A 22,893-nucleotide genomic window follows, 5' to 3' on the forward strand; every position below is an offset into this window, starting at 1 on the left:
AGAAAAATCGAATATGAAACTATACATCAAAAAAATTGTGGAAGATCGATTTCAAAAAACAACCGATATGAAACTGCCGTCTCAACCGGTTAAGACAAATGGTGCTCCGAAGAAAGTGAAGCCTACGCCGAATGACAACTCGACTACACGGTCTCCTTCATATTGTGAGCACGTCGACAAACTATTTCCCGACTCACCTACTCTAAAATTGCAAAAACCTAAAAAACGTTCAAACATAGGAGCTCGCATTAGCAAACCACATCCGACACCTATTCCACCGAAAGTTCTGACTCCGACACCTATTGCTCCAAAAATTACTTCAATCGAAGAGGTACATGTTGCTTCAAAAATTCCATTCATCGACGAGATGCCAGTTTTTATGCATAAATACATCAATTGGATCGTCAATATGGCGGGGGATGGTAATTGCAGGTTCAAGGCCGTATCAGCTTTGCTTGGTAAAGGAGAGGATGCCCATAAGCTTGTCTGTCATGAAATTATCGAAGAGTTGACGAACCATAAAGACTCGTACACGCGGGTATTTGGAGACGAGGCTAAATTTGAATCGGTTAACAAAGCTCTTGTTCCTTGGTTGGGCGTTTATGCACCGGTTTCAAAATGGATGAGATTCCAGGAAACGGGACATCTTATTGCATGTGCATATGACATGGTATGCATTGACTTGACGTGTTATGGTTTTTTGGAAACCTATTTTCCGCTCTGCAACGCACCTCCTACAAATCCAAATAATCGTATTATGTCTGTTGAAAGGCTCGCAAAATCGAAATATTTTTTTGTAAGTTTACTTGAAACTGGGATGCCCCATACCACATACGTCACCGAAATGAGCGCTTCATCATACCGAGAATGCCGAGACATGGTCGGATCTTTTTGTGGATAGGATGCACGGATTCGAAAGATTGAAGAATATCGAAAAAGAGTCGAATGAAAAAATGTCAAAATTGAAACCACCAATAGATTTAGCCGGCGACAGTTCTTTTGATGTATTTTCTAGTTTCAAAGTGTAATGTATACTCTTTAACATTGTGATATAATCATTTTTGTCAAGTATTAGTTTATGTGTTTATGTGTTTTTCCTTCAACTTCTATTGCTACTGCATTCTGTTCTATTAAAAAAACTAACAACAAAACTTCTGTAGATGTATTTACAAAAGGGTCTAATTATGAATTTTCTGGGTTTTTTCAGTAGGTACATCTACGAAAGCAAAATATTTGTGATCCTTCCATGGATATACCTACAGAACATTCTGTGACAGATATTGTGTGGTCCATATTCACCAAGGGCTTCTATAAAATTTGGGTTTCTAGGATTGTATTACACGCAAACACAAAAATGGCATCCCTTAGGCCATGCTTATGGTAGCGAACATCATCCAAGCGTCTCGCTCCTGAACCGATTATCTTCAGAAGGGATGGGCATGTTATTTTCTCTCCTTTCAAACCCTTGATGCCGATGAATTGTTGGCACATCCATTCCTTGGACCAACTGAAATGGGGTCTGATGTCTTGGTTAGAGGGGAGTACAAAACTGACGAAGTCATCAGAAGGATTCAGAGGCTTAGAACAAAGACCTCGCTTGAGACCGGAGAAACGGAACGTTGGTGGGATGAGGTGGAAAATAACATTGCCATTCAAATGATGCATGAATCATATGATATTGTTTTGACTGTTGTAATTTCTTAGATTTCCTAATTTTGTGTTGAAAATTTTGATGTAATGCCGATTTAAATCAATGAATGTTTCTTTTATCGTTACAAAAGTTGTTGGTCTGGTTTTCTGGGTCTGGGTTAATTATGTGGATGCATCTACATAAGTGTTTCGTATGTGCATCTACGGAACGTTTTCACGCAAATGTAAAAAATAGTGCTTCCGGAGATGCATCTATGAAAGGTGAAGGACATTTTTATGAATTCGGTGGTGTGTGAGAGATCTATGAGGTGAGGCTAGAAATTCTTTTTTTTTTTAATTATTATTTGAACACTATCGGTACATTTTTTGAAAGGTCATCAAAAGTCTAACTCCAACCAATTTTCTTAACTGTCAAACACAAAAGTTCATTTAATTTATGTTATTTTACTTTATTATTTACAAACATCAAATATTTAACAAACTATTCTTAAAGTCATAGAAAATATTGAACGATCCTTACACACACAACCAATCCATGTGGAGATGATAAAAAATTGTAATTGCTCTTGAAACAAAATGACGTTGTTGTTGGAGACTGATGTCAGTTTTTAAATACATTGCAATAGTGTTTATCATTTTAACTATTTCGTTTATATATGTTTATATTTGTGTACGTTTTGTTTATAGTCACTAACCTACTAACAAGTATTGGCTAATCTATTAGTATTTATTATGTTAAGTAAAATTGTTGGATTATGCCTTAAAATCTTAAATAATGCCTAAAACTTCTTTGATAGTACTGTAATAATGAATCTTTGTGTTAACAATATTGGATAAAATAATGGATAATGTGTTATGAATTATTTATAGTGTGTGAATTATAAATGTGCGTGACATAAATTAGTGTAAGATGAACCATGATAGGAGTGATGCAAAAAAGTTGTTGAGAGTTCATAAGTATACACGGTTTATTATATAAATGATTTATTAAGTATTGGAGTTCATAGAGATAGAGATATATAGAGAGAAATATAAATTAAAATCAAAATTAGATGCAAAATAAATATTTTCAAAGTATATACATATTTAGCTTGACAAATAATTTTACTTAAAATCAAAATTAAGAAAAATTTAAACTGTGCATGTGCATTCGAAAAAGTAGACAAACGAACATGAGATTGCATGTCACAAATTTTATTACACGAAAATATAAATTAAAAAAATAAATAAAAAATACCGGATTATATTTTGACGCGTATGGCATTAAAGTACCGGAATATATAGTTTTGATCTAATTTTTTATTACAAGTTTTGACTATATTTGCAATGGTATTACATTATATTTTTTTGAATATTCTAATAAATTTATTTTTTTAGCATATAAATATAATATAATTTTTGTAATATATGAAAAGAATGTAAAAAACATTTTATTTGGCTTTACTAATATGTAGTATTCTATGTCAATACTTATAAAAGAAAATGTAGCATTAGTTTATAACTAATGTTCTATGCAGTGCGCTACAACTATAAAAGAGATGTTTCATTAATTAAATGGTTGACACCCCGCTTAAGAGATTTGACAAACTATCCATACCATGTATACTTTACAATTTTTCTTTACATCCACATCTCAAAGATTGTATAAAGAAATATTTTCACTCTCATCATTTCTTCTGCCGAATATTCTCTTAATCTACCGCCCAGTTCAAAAAGTGTAATGACTTGTAGACGAATATTCTCTTAATCTACCGCCCAGTTCAGGAAAATCAGCATTATATGTTGTAAATGGTGAATAAATTTCTTCTGCTTTGAGCTTTAATAGTCATGAATAATTTCTTAAGTGGTGATCAAACTATATATAGACTTCAAGGCACTACGTTTGAAGGATCATGACTTGGCATTTGGGCACAATAATTGATAATTCCCCAGCGGTAGTCCTCTCTAACAAATGCACACTATTCCAATGAAAACCAATTTGTTGATAGAAACTCCAAAAATAACATTAAAGTGGTCCATCTTAGATTAGTTAATTATTCATGAGAACTTCTCAATTAAATTTAAGTCTTTTTGTTTTGCATTTATGAAATAGTTGAGAAACTATTGTTTAAAATTCCATAATTGTGATAAAATACTTTAGTATCCAACTAAACCTAAAAATAAAACATTGCAACAAAGTGAAAAGAGAGAGAGAGTGTGAGAACCTGAAGTAATTAATGATTAATACTATGAACTGCACCATCATACATATATTTAATGTTAAAAAAATAAATAATGTCATTAATTCACACCACCTATCTCTTCCACTATACCCTATAATGCAAATCAAAATGAATTAGAAAAGAGGTGTGATTCATTACGTTGTGGCAATAGATTTATATTGTGATGCTCTATGTCCAAAAGTGTCAATATATTTCCTACACTGTATAAAATTATCTGTAAATTATCTGTAAGGGTATTACATCACCTACAGTATTTTTCACCTCATTGTTAAATTCAATAGAAGTATAATAAATGTAATGAAATTGTGAATTCACAATATGTGTACATTGGATTCTATCCAGAATTGCAGCTAAAAACTTCAGTACTTTGCTCCTAGTATCAAAAAGTCCATTCATCTTGTCCATAAACCTGTGACAGTAGAAAAAACAATCATAATTATTCTTTACTGCACAAATACACATATTAGGACATAAAGCTAACCAATCAATAAAATCGGCATATGAAATATTACAATTTCAATATTACTACTGAAATTTACAATAGTACACATTTAATGGGAATCGCTATGTTGCTTAATCAAAGAGAAAATAATAGAAACATTGTAACTTCCCACAACTGCAAATGCAATACTCCAACCAAAGTTATGTAAGTTATTATTCATATATCAAAAGAAGAGAAATTTAACGAAAAAAGATGGTCTAATTTACATCAATTTTGAAACACCTATCCACAAGCATGTTATGATCAACTTTGAAAATCACTCTATCAATGCCTCTGATGGCACACAAATTTCTACACAAGTATCCTCCTAGAGACAGAACATCACATTTAGAGGTTCATGACTTGGCATATGGGCACAAGGAGCCAAACAATTAGAGACAAATATCCATGATTATGGTTAAGTTCAATAGAAGCATAATAAATAAAATGAAACAGTGGATTCACAATATCCTGACATAAAGCCACATATCAAGACAACCGAACAAACAATCATAATTATTCTTTACCACACACAAAGACACCTATCGGGGCATAAAGCCAACATATGAATATTTACAATTTCATTACCACTACTAGAATTTACAATTTACAACAATATACATTTGATCGAAATAACTTTGATGCTAAAAAAAGGGAAAACAAGAGAAACATTTTGACTTCTGACAATTTTAAGGAAAGAGATACTATTAAGGGACCTTCTATGCAACCAACATCCATGAAAGTGTAATCTCAATAAAATTGAAGCAAACTAAGCATAAGAGAAAAAGTAAAGATATGAACTTGTGACCTGTTCAGGCCTAGCAATTATGGCTAAGTTAGATGCTTGCTTTCTAGACACTCCTACTTTGCTCTATTTCAACTGATTTTTGATGCTACCAAGCCTTCATTCACGAGAGATTTAACAGATCCAGCCAAACCTCAAGTAAAATTGAGAAGTGCTTTAGCATCTGCAACTTGTTCTCGAGGCTTCTTAACTTATTAAGGTAAACTCATCAAACTCGCTCTGAATTGGGTCGAATTTGTCAAATCTAGCTTTTATTAAATAGATAAGAGACTTGAATTTGAGAAACTCAGAGTGGATGATTATGCAAATTGTGGAGTCTTGCTCCTCCATGGTGTCGTCGTTGGTATTGACACAATCTCTCTTCACGCACCGCAACCCTAAGCACAACACTGAACTGCACTGTAAAATAATGAATACAACATAACATGATAAAATAATGAAAAAATAGCTAATAATTACTCAACAAGCCAAGATGATTGTACAACAAAGTTCCTATACCAGTTTTCCATCAAAATCATCTCAAAAGAAGAATCTCTTCACCTAATTTCTTATATTCTTGGTCTTGAAATTGATTACGTCATCCTTCCCTAATGGAGTATAGGCGAGAATATATATATATATATATATATATATATATATATATATATATATATATATATATATATATATATATATATATATAAATTCTAGTTCATCCTGCAACATCACCACCACACCATCATTATCAAATTAGTATTATGATTTCTCTTTAAAGAAAAACTAAGGTCTAGATGAATACAAATATATATAATTAATCACATAAAACAAATTTGCACTTGAAAAAGAAATCAATGAGAATTTCAGGATTTCTACGACTACTAAAATGCCAGAGCATGGAACATGTGAACGTTGTGGTATATTAAGAGAAATCTTCACCTTCTCAATAATGTTAAGAGAACCATCATGTTCTACACAGATTTTTGAATCATTGCTTAACATAGAAGCTTCATCTTGTTCCCAAGAAAAAGACAAATCATGTATAAAATTAACTAACCTCCTTATAATCTCCATGTAGATGAGGATCAATGTATTCCTTGACACAAAAGGCATATATCTTTATTCTGTTGAGCCACTAAAAAGAAAGCTGCATGTAAAAAGTTTGATAAGGGCTAAGAGCACTCTAGCTAACTAATCTTAAATTTCTATATTTTGGGTTCAACACAAAATAAGTACATGCCATACACAACTTTACAGATAGATCTCCTTCAACAGCTAAACATGCAATGTTTGGTAGTTTCAGAATTGATCATGCTATGGCTTTCAAACACAACATAGGTTGTGACAGTAGAAAAACTCCAAAAAAAAAACTACCAGTTAAGAATAACAGTAGATAGCCCAACAAGCACCTTAAGAATAACAGTGAGAGAATAAATAATTCTAATAAAAAATAACTAAACATAAACAATATCAAAAATACTTACTCCAGTGCACATAGGGTGTTTGTTCAATGTCAAATGAGGATGCATAACACAACCAAATCAATCAGCAATACCTCTGCAATTCAACCAACAACACATTTTAGCTCAAAAAATCTACAAGTTATTGAGGAAATTTTCTCTACCATCAATCTCAACTAAGCCACCGAATATAAAAAATCCCAAATCAGAAACCTCAATTTCTAAACTGCTAATCAGAAGAAATCACAATGGAGCAGAAAACAAATCAATATACAATCATTTTCCCTTGCCTTTTTGGGATTCAATATTAAAAAAACCTATCACAGTTGAGAAGGAGAGTTGCATCGCTCGAAGAGAGGAAAGTATGATGTCATGGAGGGGAAGGTTGCAAACGAACGCGAACAAGCGAGATGGAGAATACAAGTGGTGTGATTGAGGAGGATAAATGGAGATGCGTTTACCATTTGCTATGGGAGAAAAGGAGTCGACACAACGCAAGACGGAGAAATTTAGGGTTCCTCACCACAAACGCAAATTGACCTTCGTTCCATTTCACAGAATTTTTTGAATTTTTATTTTTAGGGTTAGGTTTGTGAGAAGAATTACACAGGAGAATGCTATTTTGATAGTTGGGAGGGAACTATGAAAATTCAAAATGGCGCTAAGTGAATTTCTATCAAAAAGAGGCGCTAATTGAATTTTGTTTAGTAAAGAAACTAAAGGGAACGGTGAAAAAGTAAGCGCTCAATGAAAATAAATTAATTTAATAAGTAAAAAGAATAACAAACGATATGGTAGGTGATGACCCCTGTTCGATTCTAGTAACAAACAATTTTTCTAGAAACTTTTTTTTTACTATAACATATGAGAACGGTGTCATATATTAAATATTTTATTAAAATAATTAAAAATTATATGAGAACGGTTTTAACCCGCTGTTAATAAAAGTCGTTCTCTTTATACTCTACAAGAACGGTTTTGAGCAGTTGCACAAAATTTACCAAAAATAAATAAGCTACCGCAACAAAAAATAAAATTTGTTGCTTATTACTCTCTACGGGAACAATATTTTTACCTCCCAAAAATTAGGTGTTGCTACAGGATAAAAATGTTGTAGTGTATGTGTCAGCATTCTCTGTAATGTATCACGAGAAACTTGACTATGTGTCATTGAGTTTTGTTTGTTTGTGTTTGCTTTCCTCATTTGAGGCCATATAATGAACAAAACTTATAGTTTAAAAGCTCTAAACGTGTCTATCTGAGGGTCTCACCTACACACAAAGGTCACAAGTGTATCAATATGAAAGTCATAAATCTATCCTCCATACAAACACCTTACAAACAACAATGTCATCAACATCTGTCACACTTTATCTTACTATAGGCCACACTGCACCACACAATGAGATAACTTCACCAAGACTAAAGCCTTTAATAAATATATATGATCCTAACACCTTATTGCCAACTAAACATATTCAACCGTCAACTATAGAGCAAAATGGAGTCTTACCCAATGAACCTTTAATTATATCATCACCTGTGTCATACGCCTTTAGTTATAGTCAAATACTAAGCCTTTACCTACTGGTCATTTGTTTGATCTCTCACATATATCTAATTTTGACTTATCCTAACCTAGCACACCTGTCCATAATATAATCGCTGAATCTAACCTTACTTCCTTTAAACCTACAACCGCCTTACAACATAAGTCACCTCAATTCAGTAACACATACTTTATTTTGGCTTTATACGTCATATAAAACTTTATAGCGTCCATATCTTCTTCCTTTCGTAGCCAAACTTGTCAAATTTTTCATGCTTAATTTTTGCAAAATGGTCATCCTATGTTAACTAGAGCCAAGACATATAAGTCATTACTTAAGGCATTTTTAGTCCCCACCAAGCCTTGTATAGTCAAACAAGCCCTTTCTCAACCTAAATAGGTTAAAGTAATGGAGGCTGGGTATGATTCACTCCTCAAGAATGATACATGAAGTCTCACTATAATGCCTCGTCATATAAACACCATAGATTGCAATTGTGGTTTTAAGGTCAAGGAAAATTCAATGAGAGTATTAATAAGTACAAGGCAAGGTTGGTGGTCAAAGGCTTCCATAAAAAACATGGTTTTGGTTTTTATGAAACTTTATCACTTGTAAGTAAGCCAACAATAATTGGTGTGATACTAACCTTGGCAGTTACATATAAATGGGAGATATAAATGAGAGATACAACAAATTGATATCAATAATTCCTTATTTAGTGGCGATCTTCAAGAAGAGGTGTATATGCAATAACCACATAATTTCATTAACCTAGATCTAACCTTTATTTATATTTTGATGTGTGTCCATTAAGAAAAGCAGACAAATGGACACAGGTTAGTAATATATCATATAAGAAGATTTAGTGTTATGAAAATTCTCATTTTACACTGCTGCCTCACTAAAGCTCCAGGAAAAAGTGTAATACTTATCAAAATATGAGAAAAATATTTTTCTTATAAATTAATTTAAATATCTTAATACGAGAAAAAATATATGTCTCTTATAAATTAATTTAAAATATTTTTTAATTATTAAGAGAATGTTAAAAGTTTTTTTAGTGATAATAAATTTACTATTAATTAAAATACGAGAAGTATGTTATTAATAGATAAAAAAGTAAGATATATATATATATATATATATATATATATATATATATATATATATATATATATATATATATATATTTATATATAGTTAAATATCTAAATACGAGAAAAATTTCTTAATAATTAATATAAAATATTTTTAAATTAATGAGTGGATCTTAGCATTTTTTTTAAATGTGAACAAATTTTTCATTGCTCCAAACATTTTTTTAAATAATTTCAAAACAAAAATAATATTTATATATGAAAAAATATACAGTTGATTCAACTATTTTTATATATTTATGATGCAAATATAAAAAAAATCTTGTAAAAATTATAAACTCTTTTGGTTACACAATTTTCTTTTCGTTTATTTTTATTTTTATTACATTTGAGAAATAAATGCGCATAACACACCTGTACTCGTGCAAAGGCACATGTAACACACCAGTATTCGCGCAAAAGCACATGTGACACACCCGTATTCGTGCAAACGCATGAGTATACAGATCAAAATTTGTGCAATTTCACCGATTATTACATTTTTTACAATTAAAAATATAAAATAAAAATAATATATAAATTCAAACTCTAGAAAAATATTTTATTTTTTTAATTATTAATGTAATAATATTTTTATTTTGTAGATAAATTTAATTTAAGATACAATATTTTTAATGACGCGTATATTAATGAGGTAGTCATTTCATCAATATATTTTTAATAGCAGATATTATTTTTAATATTATAATGACAAATAATATCAAAATAAATACAATATTAAATAATAAAAGATATATAATTGATATATATATATATACACACACGAACAAATAACAATATATGTCGTTCTCTTAAAAATAATAAACGATTTTGATAAATATTTTTTTTTTACATTCTCATATATTTTAAAAACAAATACGTATAATAATAATAATTATAATAATAATAATATGATCCGAAGACATGTAAAACATCTAGCTTCACTGCGCCGCAAACAGGGGTTCCGGTATTAACCTAACCGACCCAATGACGCAAAAGACCTAAATGACACTCGTTATTAATACAAAATCAAGTCACTCTTGCAATAATTTTTTAAGGGTAATATCGTCCCATAAAATCATCATCTTGCCCTAGACACTATCAAGAGGCAACAACCATATTAACACACAAAATCTTACACGTTAGCCGTTAATCGGCGGCAACCTTTCTCTTCCTCAAATTCTTCGATCTGAGTTCGAGAGTGAACGATGGGAGTCCCAGCATTCTACAGATGGCTTGCAGAGAAGTATCCGATGGTGATTGTCGACTCCGTCGAGGAACAAGCGGTTGTTATCGAGGGCGTTCAAATCCCAATCGATACCAGTAAGCCAAACCCTAACGACATCGAATATGACAATCTTTATCTTGATATGAACGGTATCATTCATCCTTGTTTTCATCCTGAGGATAGGGTTAGTAATCTTTAACTTTCTCATTTTGATTATGAAATCTAATTATTATTTTTGTTGTTGTTTTTGTTATTGGATTTGGAGTAATGTGAATAATTTTGTGTTATGTGGTTGCAGCCATCTCCGACTTCATTCGAGGAGGTGTTTGAGTGTATGTTTGATTACATTGATAGGCTGTTTAACATGGTGCGGCCAAGGAAGTTGCTCTTTATGGCTATTGGTTTGTGCTATTTCTTTGCTATGAAAATTGTGGTATTTCGGTTTACATGGTTTTATTGGTTGCTGGTAAGCTTAATTTTGATTGTTGAGTTTTAAATTGTGTAGACGGTGTTGCGCCGAGGGCTAAAATGAACCAGCAAAGGTCTAGGCGGTTTAGGTCGGCTAAAGACTCATCTGATGCGGTATGTTGTGATGCGTTTTTTTCATTATTTAGATTGTGGTTTATTGCAGATTTTGATTTATCATGCTTGTTGTTGATGTGGAATGTCGACCACTTTCAGTGAACTATGTGTAAATTCACACTTTCGGGTTGTTGTTTATATTTATAATAAATTGAATTTCTTGCTTTACTAGTTTGTATTTTGAAGTTTGAACTGCACATTGGTCTGGTCCATTGCGAGTATATTGAAATCTTGAATACTGTTAGGAAGGTCTTTGTCTGCAAATTTATGTCGATTTAATAGTCTTCTTGCTTGAGGCCAGGGCAGTGGTGTAATAGTATGTAGATGGTATAGGGCAGCGAAACTTTAAGAAACTGCTGTTGTTAAGTGAAACACAATTTAATACCAAATGTTATAGTAGTGCTTGCACACTCTCCTTTGTGACATCTGTTTGTTGTCTGTTCATTTTATATTACTGATACATGTTTAACTTTAATCTCTCGGGAATACAGGAAATATTTGAAAAGAAGGGTACATTTGATTCTATTTTCTTGACCGCGTTTTTCTTGTTGGTAGGCTGCTGAAGAAGCAAGGTTGAGGGAGGAATTTGAGAGGGAGGGAAGAAAACTTCCTCCTAAAGAAGAGTCACAGACTTTCGATTCAAATGTAATCACGCCTGGAACCGAATTCATGGCTGTTTTGTCAATTGCACTTCAGTACTATATTCATCTTAGGCTGAACAACGATCCTGGTTGGACAAATATCAAGGTAAGTTCATTGTATTATTATTTAAATTGTTATGGCTGCTTCATGTGTGTCTTGATGGAGTGTTGGTTATTAATACTTCAATTTATGTGTATATTTGAAGGTTATTCTCTCTGATGCAAATGTTCCGGGTGAAGGGGAGCATAAGATTATGTCCTATATCCGCCTTCAAAGAAATCTTGAAGGATATGATCCGAATACACGACATTGCCTGTATGGTTTGGTATATATCCTCCAATTTTTTTGTTCTTTGAAAGCAACTTCTTTTTGACTGTCATCAATTGCTTCTATGTATTTTTTATCCTGGACTTGATGAACTTGTTCATATAATCTTGGTTTCTTATGACAGGATGCTGATTTGATTATGTTAGGTTTGGCTACCCATGAAATCCATTTTTCAATTCTTAGAGAGGTGTGTACTGAAATTTTCAGGGTCTCTGAATTAGTGCATGGTATATGCAATATTATTGGCTTCTTTTGTTCATACTTTCATAGGGACACATTGATAGATCACGGGTTATTGCAGGTTGTATTTACTCCTGGACAAGACAAATGCTTTGTGTGTGGTCAGATGGGTCATATGGCGGCAGATTGTCAAGGAAAGGCTAAAAGGAAGTCGGGAGAATTTGATGAGAAAGGAGATGCTATCGTTGCTAAAAAGCCCTTCCAGGTCAGGGTTCGAATCTTTGAGATAAATTTTTAAATAAACAATGAAATTATGTCAGTGCTATGGGATTTAATCCTTACTTTTGCATTTTCTTTTGTAGTTTCTGAACATTTGGACTTTGAGGGAATATCTGGAGTATGAAATGAAAATACCTAATGCTCCTTTTGAGATTGATTTTGAATGCATATTGGATGATTTTATCTTCATTTGCTTTTTTGTTGGAAATGATTTCCTACCACATATGCCTACGCTAGAGATTCGCGAGGTAAGAGTTATATGGTATAAGAATTAATGTGTGGATTTTGTCCTTATCAACAGTGCTTGGTCTTTAAGTATACAAGAGTGGTGGTTTATGATACTTAATAATTATGATATCGGTCTTTTATTATCTGAAGTGCACATTTTATGCTGATTACGTTGTTTAACTTATGCAATTGTTTGAAATTTCATTGTTTTTTATAGGGTGCAATTAACTTGCTGATGGCCGTATACAGGAAGGAATTTAGGGAAATGGGTGGTTATTTGACAAATGGTAGTAAGGTACTTACTTGATAATAACAACGGTGATGATTGACATATATATTTGTCTTTTCCATCTAAATCAAGCTTGTGCATAATGTCTCATTTTCCTCTTTTCTCAGCCAAATTTAAGCAGAGTGGAGCATTTTATTCAGGCTGTTGGATCATATGAAGATAGCATATTCCTGAAAAGAGCACGATTGCAACAGGTCTGTTGATCTTGAATAACTATATCATTATATTAGCCAGCGGGTTAGCTTTGGTTGACGGTCAAGAACTGTAAATATAGTTTATAATGTATTTATTTTATGTCATGTCTGATCTTGAAATAGTTGTAGGAAATATTTTTAGGAAATAATGCCGAGTATTCGGTATGCTAGCATACTCAATTGTTAAGTTGTCCGGATTTGTGATTATGAAAGATTAAATTATTCAGATTATCAGATGTTTTTCATGCATTTTGTATTGTAGCACTAATCATGATCAATATTGGATTTATTATTTTGTTAATTCCTTTTACCACTGTGTCTAGTTGCATCTTTTCCTCAATGAAAACAAGGTAGATAGAAATCATCAGTCTATGCCCAATATCTATGCTGTATTTATGCCGTACCTATGTGCAGGAAAACGGTTGCCACTTGTATAACTTTTCTCACAATTTATGTCCTTGTATTTCGTATATGAACTGAAGGGTAACATTTTTGGAACAGAGTGGTCAACAAAGAGTTCATATTGCTTTATAGTTTTTCATGTTCATTGTAATATATATTTGATTGCTTGCTTTGAAGTAATTCTTGTTCTGTGTTTTAAATGTTATTTGACCTCTCTTTAGCGACAAGTTGAAAGAATAAAGCGTCAGAAGTCACAAGCAAGAAGAGGCGACGATGCTGGGCCTCAAGTTCAACCCGAGTCTCTAGTTGCCGTTTCACAATTCCACGGTTCTCGTCTTGCTTCAGCTCCAACGCCTTCACCGTTTCAACAATCTGGGCCCACTTCAGTTAGTAAAGGCAATAAAGAAGTCTTTGAAAGGCCCAGTAAAGTGTCTAGGTCATCTTCAGGAGCAACTGTTGCTGCTGCAATTGTTGAAGCTGAGAACAGTCTGGAAATGGATGTATGTTTTCCTGCTTCAGGAGAGGCATTCTTTAGAACTAATATATGAGCTAACCTTTTACTGGCTATGAGCCTCTAAGATTTGAAAAAACATTTTAATAGCTTGTTTAATAGTTGTTTTCCTAAGAGTTCTATATTGAGCTAGTGATTTTTCTGTACCTTTTGTTGGAGTTAAATATTCTTCTGCTTTTCAGGCTCAAGATAATAAAGACGACTTGAAGATAAAGCTGAAGGGGATACTTCGTGACAAAAATGATGTGTTCAACTCAAAAGATGGTAACGAGGACAAGGTAAAGCATAGAACACAGATAATTGTGTCTTGAGATTTTGAACTTATAGTTGAAGCTGGGTATTAAATAAAAATGTACTATGTAAATTTTGCTGTGTATGGATATATTAGATGGAATCTTAGTTATTTTAATTTTTCATTACTACTGTTTCATACCCATCCAGTGGGATATAATGCTTTGTTGCCACTGGTTGTTATCCAGTGTTGTTAAATAACCGGTTCAGCAGCTGTTGCAATACCGCTATCTCATATCAATATTTGGAACAGCCGCGACGAAAGGCAATACACTATTGCGATTTCGCTACCACTGCAATAGCGGCGGCTTTCTGCATATCAATCATTTAAAATATCATGTGAACATGTTAGCTGCACATGACATATTTTTAAAACAAAAAATAAAATCATGCTGAGTTGGTATGAGATTGGGTCTTATGTAACCCCATAATCTAGGTAACCTCTAACCTATTCCCTTTCATCTGTTATCTCTAATTTGATTTTTTTTTCTTTTTTTATCTCCTTTTTTTTTTCTATTGTTTTCTTTCTTCTATTCCTCAGTCTTTTTCCAAAATATTTCTCTATTATATTTGCCCCATGTTTGATTTAATTTCTGTTTATGTAGACTTTTATTTGTATGCAACATGCTTTACTTTGTACATAATTATGCCAACCCCTCTGCGGCGTCTGCTATTTGCCTGCTACACTATCCACTATTTCTTATATTGTTTTTTTTTTTGGCCATCTGCTATTAATTACACTGTTATTATCCCAGGAGCTTTGTATTTAGGTGCAAGGTTCATATAAAAATTATTTTGTTAAATATCGAATCACTATTTAAATGTTTTCTGCTTGCACTTGATTTTTGTACCTATATTGTATTTTTTAAAAATTGGTTTCCTTTATGTTTAGTTATTTCAGTGCGCTGCAGTCTTGTAGCTAATTTATTTTGCTTTATAGATTAAATTGGGAGAACCTGGCTGGAAAGAGAGGTATTATGAGGAAAAATTTTCTGCTCAAACTCCGGAGGAACTTGATGCCATACGGAAAGATGTTGTAAGTTGAGAAATTGAATTTTATTTGTGTAGATTCATATGTGAAGATATGGGATTTCTTATTGCAATTTATTTATTGTTTAGGTCTTGAAATACACGGAAGGTCTATGTTGGGTGATGCATTATTATTATGAAGGTGTTTGTTCTTGGCAATGGTGAGTTTTTTCTCTGGAATGCTGTATGAGTATGAAGTTGTGTTGGCTTTACTTTCCCCTTTATATGGCACTTGCTATATTTTCCACCTTCCTCATATTGATGACTTATGATTACCAAATTGTCTTGTCAGATAGAAATTTATCATGTGATAAGTGGTGCGGCTCAGAACATATTCGTAACTTGTTTTTTTTATTGTTCTACTGATATTTCTATAATGATCTTGTATGGTATTCTAATTGAATTTGGGTGTGTCATATAGCATTATCGCCTAACCAATTATTGATGATTACTGTCATTGTTTTGGTATACCAAAGTGAGTTTTCTTGGCAATGTGCAATCTATGATTTAGGTTTAAAATTTGAAAAGTAAGATTATATAACTTTTATTTATATCGACTAAATTCAAGAATCAAATATCTCCGTTAAATGAATTGATGGAAACTATTTATAAGTTTCGTTTTGATAGTTTGAATAAGAACTAAGGAATGTGCAAAATAAAATCAAGGAATGTCAACACTTGGCTACAATTCAATGTGCTTGGTTAATTCTCAATTCTCTTAAAGAAGTTTTTCTAGCAATCACTTAACTTAAGTCTAGAATTGGTGTGAAGATTCTAGCCTTCTCAATCATCTTTTGATTAACAAACATGTTGAGAGATTCAAAATCTTTGTTTCTACCATTGATTTTCTCTTTTTTATTGGTTTTTTCATGTTTTATCCTTTGTTTGGGAGAATTATTTTTCATTTTACTTTATTGTCTTTGATATTCAAAATTTTATTGATCAATCGTGCATATCCTACTATCCAATAATTTGCTTGTTTTATGGTTCTTGTTTTTCTTATTTTCTTGTTTGTTAAATCAGGTTTTATCCTTATCATTATGCCCCTTTTGCGTCTGATCTCAAGGACCTTGGTGGGCTTAATATTAACTTTGAGTTGGGTACTCCATTCAAACCATTTGATCAGCTTCTTGGAGTTTTTCCTGCTGCAAGGTTTACTTGCTATCCCATTATTTTAAATAGAAGTTGTAAATTAACCTAAATTTAGTTTTGTAATGTGGAAAATGTAATATATATGCAGCTCTCATGCTCTCCCTGAGCCGTATAGGAAACTTATGACTGATCCAAATTCGCCAATTATTGACTTTTATCCAATAGGTATGTCTATAACATCAGTATACACTCAAAGCTTTAGAATTTTCACTGAATTATCTGTATTTCCCCCATGTAATATTTGATGTCTTGTGTCAGATTTTGAAGTGGACATGAATGGCAAACGCTTTGCTTGGCAGGTTTACCTCGTTATGTTTATCTATCTTTGATTTTCCTACATAACACCAACATGGTTTGTAATAAAATTTCCTTTTTTTAGGGTATTGCAAAGTTGCCTTTTATTGATGAAGTGCGACTTCTTCAGGAAGTTCGGAAAGTAGAGAACTTGTTAACGGTATAGCTCTTTGAATCATAAAGTTCTGTCAATGCACATTTATTCAGTTCATTGTTCTTAATTCTTTCCCTTCATGTTTCTAGACCAACTCCTTTTATCATATACTGATTTTAGTCATATTTTGTTGGATCTTATGTCTATCTTAAAAAAAAAAAGCCAGAGGAAAAGCGACGGAATGCAATAATGTTCGAGATGCTTTTTGTGAATTTGTGTCATCCTCTCTCTGCGTGCATTAGTACACTCGACAGCAAATGTAGAAACATGTCCAACACTGAACGTGCTGATGTCAAGGAAAAAATAGATCCCAATGAAAGGTCAGTGCACTAAGCCTTGCAATTTTTTGAACTTACTTTTTGGTCGAGGAAGTATTTAAATTGATTTGCTTCTAATCATAATGGTAAATGTGTTGTTGTATTTGATAAAACATTGTTTAAAATAATGAGTTATGAACCAAGCTACCTTATGCTCTTGTTGAAATTTTAAATTGAGTTCTTCTTATAAAATATTGTGATGCCTTTGTGTTGATTATCGTTTCATTTGTAATAAATTATATTTTTGGATAAAGGCTCAATTACCATATAATTGCTAGGTTTGTGCCTAATAATATCAATTTAATCTTAGACATACTTAAACAGGGATAATTGAAAAAGCTAAATATAACGTGGTTCCTGATAGTGAAGCATGTTGAAATTTAGGTCGCTGTTAACTCGTCAAAGTCCACGAGTGGGGGTTAGGCACTTGCACCTGTTGGCTAATATTGTAGTAGCCACAGGAACTATTGATAACCTTTTTAAGCAATCTGTGTCATTTGTTAGTTCTTGACTGGAATTTAATAGTTAGATTTGCCACATCATGGTATGGGCATATACTTCATTGTCAAGCATTTAATTGTTAGATTTGCTACATCAAGGAATGTGCATATACTTCGTTGCAAGCTTTTGGTAAGAATTCTGTCTATTGAGAAATAGAAAAGCAATTGTTTTGAACCTTCTGATGGTGTATTTTTCTATTTTTAAATTTAGGACAAGCAGAGTGACAGGTTGTCTGCATCAAATTATTTAGTTTGCACCATATATTTCTATTTATTTATTTATATAGGCAAATTTAAGATCTTGCTCGACTATTTTCTGAGGTTATTTAGGGATACATGCAGTGGTGGAATGAATGGTTACATATCCTTATGTAGTGGAGAACCTTGCCCTCCCATATTCAGGTCCCCTATTGCAGGCATGGAAGACATCATGGATAATCATGTCATGTAAGTTTATCAATGCTGAGTATAATCTAAATAAAGCACTCTTTATGATCATGGATCTGATGAGATCACTCTTCAACCCACTCTTGATGTTTGCTTCATATTTTTTTTTTAAATAACACAAAAGTGATGTTATTTTTCTTATTTGCTGCACTGGTGCTCAGATGTGCAATCTTTAGACTTCCAGATGTGCATGAACATATAACTCGACCACCACCTGGAGTAAAATTTCCAAAGAAGGTATTAAACTTGCTGCCTGCTGCTTATTGTAGTGCTCTAACTCCCTGGGTTCCCTTCTCGGGTTTCCTGCTCAATTTCAGTGGTTTACTTCATATTGCTGAAAAAAACCAAACCATGCACCTTTTCTACAGATTGTGACGCTTGGGGATATACAACTTGAAGCTGTTCCATGGCATGAAGATAATGGTAGGAGATATAACGAAAATGGAAGGTAAGGCTTTGGTTTTAATATATTGGGCTAAAAGACTTTGAAGTTAAATTTTTTACTTAGGCTATGTTTGGGAGTTTGGAGGGAAAGGGAGGGGAGGACTTTGAAAAATATGAGGAATTGGGTGAAAATGATAAAAAGATTTTGGGCAGGAGGGTTTTGGAGGGTTTGAGTTTATTCATAACACAAAAAACCCCATAAAATGGGGGAACTAAAAAATTGTATTGAAGGAGGGTTTTGGAGGGTTTTGAAGGGCTTACATAAATTTTCCAAATATCTTTTAGGTTGTTATATACTTTTGAAAATTAAAAATTTAGTAATTATAATAACTCTTTTATCATTCTAAACAAATTCATTTTTTCAAAAAATGTCAAATATTTTCCTACATTTTTTTAAAATTTTGATTTTGAAAACCTTCCCCTCCCCTCCCCTCCAAACTCCCAAACATAGCCTTATTGTTGTATAGAATGTAATATCTTGTCGTCCAGCTGATTATAGCTGTTAATGGTGCTCTGATTTTCTATTTCAGGAAAAATCCATATGAAAATAATGGTAGTAAGAGATATAACGAAAGTAGAAGGTAAGGCTTTGGTTTTAATATATTGGGCTAAAAGACTTTGAAGTTAAATTTTTTACTGTAATATCTTGTCGTCCAGCTGATTATAGCTGTTAATGGTGCTCTGATTTTCTATTTCAGAAATAATCCACCGGGAACCATTTCTGGTGGGAGGCTTGGAGAGGCAGCACACAGACTCGTTGCCAATTCCATACAGGTCAGCTCGGATGCAAATAGATACCATCATCCTAATGGATCAACCATGCCTTTTAATGGACCAAGGGGTTATAGGCATTCACACCCTAGCAATAATTATGAATCGCGCCCTGGCCATAACTATGAATCACGCCCTGGCTATAATTACGAGTCACGCCCCGGCTATGCTGCTGCACTTCAACCGCCTTTATTAGCTCCTCCACAGTATGTACCTTATGCTGCCCCTACCGTGCAGTATGGTTATAACCAACCATACACTCCACCGGTGATTCACAGTCCTCATCAACATCAATCAAATTCCTTTCCTAGAGGGGACCATCAAAACCCTAGATCCCATCATTATGAAAGAAATAACCACCATCTTAATGGCGGAAATGCAAGGCATTCTACAGGCAATAATCAGAATCCTCGCTTTACAAATACACAAGGTTCATATCCCCGTCAAAGTCATCACGATTCTGGTCGCCACAGCCAAAACTTCCAACCATATAGAAGAGGTTCTGACCAGCATTGGACTCCACGGGGTAACCCTAGTGGGGATAGAGATTATGGTCAACATTCAGCCAATCATTACTCTCTATTAGATAGAGGAGCAGGCAAGAACAATCGCGGCAAATAAATCATAATTTCTAGGGAATAGTTTTACCCTAATGTAAGCATTGTTGTAACATATTTTTTCAGTCATTTAGTTCTGGTTTGAAAGTTGTACGACTAATTTATTTTCACCGTCCAAACATCAGATAATGTAGTCACTATTTTAGCATTTGGATTGAAGAACAATTGCATAATCGTAAGACCTAAATTTGATGACATTATTCAATTTGATAGACCTTTCATTTGTTATTTATCTCATCGAGGTTCCCTTGTTTGCATTTCACAAAGGGTCCCTTGTTTTTGGAAATTAAGACATTTGTCTTGGTAATTAATTCTATGACATTATTGGGATTTTATTTTATAAATATTTGAACAAATGATATCTTCATATATGCACATTTATCATCAAACTTCATAAAACAAAATTTCTGGTACCATAATGAACTACTAGAAATTTTGTTCTTGAATGAAAATCCGGGAGCAACAACTCAACAAAAAATAAAATATTTGATCGGTCATTTGAAATTTCTGTACGTTATAAATTTGTACCAAGATTTCAAAAGTTACCATCTGTATTGATTCGGAATTTTTCAAAAAAAAAAATTGAACTATCGAAAATAAATTTTTTCAAATTTTTGTTAAGATTTATTGGAAATTCTGAAAATTTGGGTATTATACTAAATTTTTTCGAACAATTTTCGGTATGAATGTGAATTTTTCGATATTCTGCTTATTATTTTTAAAGAATTTCCGATATCCTATTCAAATTTTCATTATTATTCAATTTTTTTGTAAATTTGTAAGAATGAATTTTTTTTTTGATAGGATTATAACGATCTTTGTTCATTGTCAGTATTTTTTCTTACATTTTTTTTTATAAATTTGAGAAAATAGAGTAATTTAACAAAGTGTCTAAAATAAATATATATATTTTTAATGTATTGAAATTTCAAATGAGTTATCATATTGATTAGAGTGATTAATGATACATTGATGGACAGTACCAATGGCCGATTGATAACATTAATATACATAGTATATCTTGATTCGATTTGCATATATTTTAGTGTCAATTTTATATGTTTTAATTGTGTATTAATTGTGTTATGCCGGTAGTTCGTGTTCATTTCATATACTTTGCAGGTAGGCAGGTAGGAGTCGGTATGCGAAAAATAGGGCGAAAGCCAGAGAAAATATAAAGAAAATGAAAAAATTCAGTTCAGAAAGTTGTGACCATCACCACAGCCCTTGCCAAGTCATCCCTATTTTAAGTGTGTGATCCTCGCTACAGCCTGTGACCACCGCCACGGGAGGGCAGTGCAGTTTATTTTCTCTGAACTGCCTTAGACTTAATTTCTCTAATTTCCTTTATTTTTCTCCACTTCTTCCTACACGATTTCAAGGCTTCTAAGACCAATTGTAACACTATAAATAAGACCTTAAATATATTTTCAGGCTCCAAATTTTTAGGATGAATTAGATATCTATTTTACTTGTAAAATATCGAATTGTTCACATCGAACAACTGATATACCATTACTTTACAATTCTAAATTCTACTCATGTATTTGAATCAAAAAGCTATTTAATCTTGCCGTTATTTTATTTTTGAAGTTTCTTCTGTTCAAATTTCTCTGATTTTAATTTTTCGCACCACGTTAGTTTCCGTAAGCAGTTACCTTGTTTAATTTTCTACACTTGTTTACTTTAAGTCTTAAATATTATTGTTTTTTTTTTTATATTTATTTTGTCAATTGAGATTGTTACTGTTTTTGTTTCTAAGTTTAAAATATCATTATCATCACCATGTTAATGTTTCTATTTTGCATAAATAATAACAATAATACGAGTTTCATGACAATTATGTCCGACTAAATTTCCAGAGCTCGGGATCTAAGGACCGTCGTGTCGACGAGACTCGGTAATTGAAATGGTGTAATTTCCCATTAATTAATTGTCTGGTTTTAGCTTTCAAACTTAATTAAAACAATTTAACACGAGAGTGAGAACCAATTAAGGTTTAGTCCAATTAGACTCAGAGGATGAGGAACAATCCAAATAGTGAAAGCTAGACATTGATCCTAAATATAGCAAGAGCTCTTTAGGCATCAAGTACGATTTAATAACTTTTCAAAATACGCTTTTAATTGAAATGGGCGAGCGAGAGCAAAATCTCATGGTTAGGAGTGTAGTTTTAATCAATTAGACCGAGAGGGTGAGATTGAGTATTTAAACTTGTTATTTTCTATTGAAAACGATTTATTATCAAACTAACGCCGAATCATTATTGAGTCCCCGAAGAGCGGCTGTAAATTACAATCTGATCTCGCTTTTATTTATATTTTCTTAACCAGATTTTATTTCTTATTTTTGTAATTAAAAATCTTTTCTTATAGCCTTAGATTTACAAAACAATACTCCCTCCGTCCCATAATGAGTGACCCAACACACCATTTCACATATATTAAGAAAATGGTATAAAAGTAAGAGAGATAATGTCGTTTTTATTATAGTACCCTTATCATGTAGTGAGAATGATGAAACTTTTAATAATTAGAGGGTAAAATTGGAAAGAGTGCATTGGAAATTGAAATGAGTCATTCATATTGGGACATCATTTTATTTCAAATGGGTTATTCATTGTGGGACGGAGGGAGTAGTAGATAGTGGTAGGTTGACTATTGATATATATAGATTCGACATTCTTATAGTACTTCATTATTTCTGTGCACTTAAGGACGCATGATGTACTTTGT

General features: G+C 32.6%; 1 protein-coding gene across 2 annotated transcripts; it reads left to right on the top strand.

Annotated features, from left to right (window-relative positions):
- Positions 1 to 10,338: 10,338 nt before the first annotated feature.
- Positions 10,339 to 20,363, top strand: LOC131596659 (5'-3' exoribonuclease 3). 2 transcript variants are annotated; one of them, XM_058869385.1, is made up of 24 exons: positions 10,339 to 10,692; positions 10,807 to 10,909; positions 11,014 to 11,090; positions 11,646 to 11,837; positions 11,938 to 12,057; positions 12,184 to 12,246; positions 12,361 to 12,504; positions 12,602 to 12,766; positions 12,964 to 13,041; positions 13,143 to 13,229; positions 13,853 to 14,131; positions 14,325 to 14,420; positions 15,374 to 15,469; positions 15,553 to 15,623; positions 16,486 to 16,614; positions 16,703 to 16,779; positions 16,873 to 16,913; positions 16,994 to 17,068; positions 17,225 to 17,382; positions 18,210 to 18,326; positions 18,488 to 18,563; positions 18,695 to 18,774; positions 19,301 to 19,351; positions 19,469 to 20,363. In XM_058869385.1, exons 1-24 carry the CDS (start codon positions 10,489 to 10,491, stop codon positions 20,160 to 20,162), a joined length of 3,273 nt encoding a protein of 1,090 aa, XP_058725368.1. In that variant the 5' UTR covers positions 10,339 to 10,488; the 3' UTR covers positions 20,163 to 20,363. The 2 variants fall into 2 exon arrangements, with proteins under 2 accessions (XP_058725368.1, XP_058725369.1); XM_058869386.1 differs by having other exon boundaries at positions 18,222 to 18,326.
- Positions 20,364 to 22,893: the final 2,530 nt, after the last annotated feature.

The sequence above is a fragment of the Vicia villosa genome, linkage group LG4 (genome assembly GCF_029867415.1).
Source record: "Vicia villosa cultivar HV-30 ecotype Madison, WI linkage group LG4, Vvil1.0, whole genome shotgun sequence".
NCBI classification, from domain to species: Eukaryota; Viridiplantae; Streptophyta; class Magnoliopsida; order Fabales; family Fabaceae; genus Vicia; species Vicia villosa.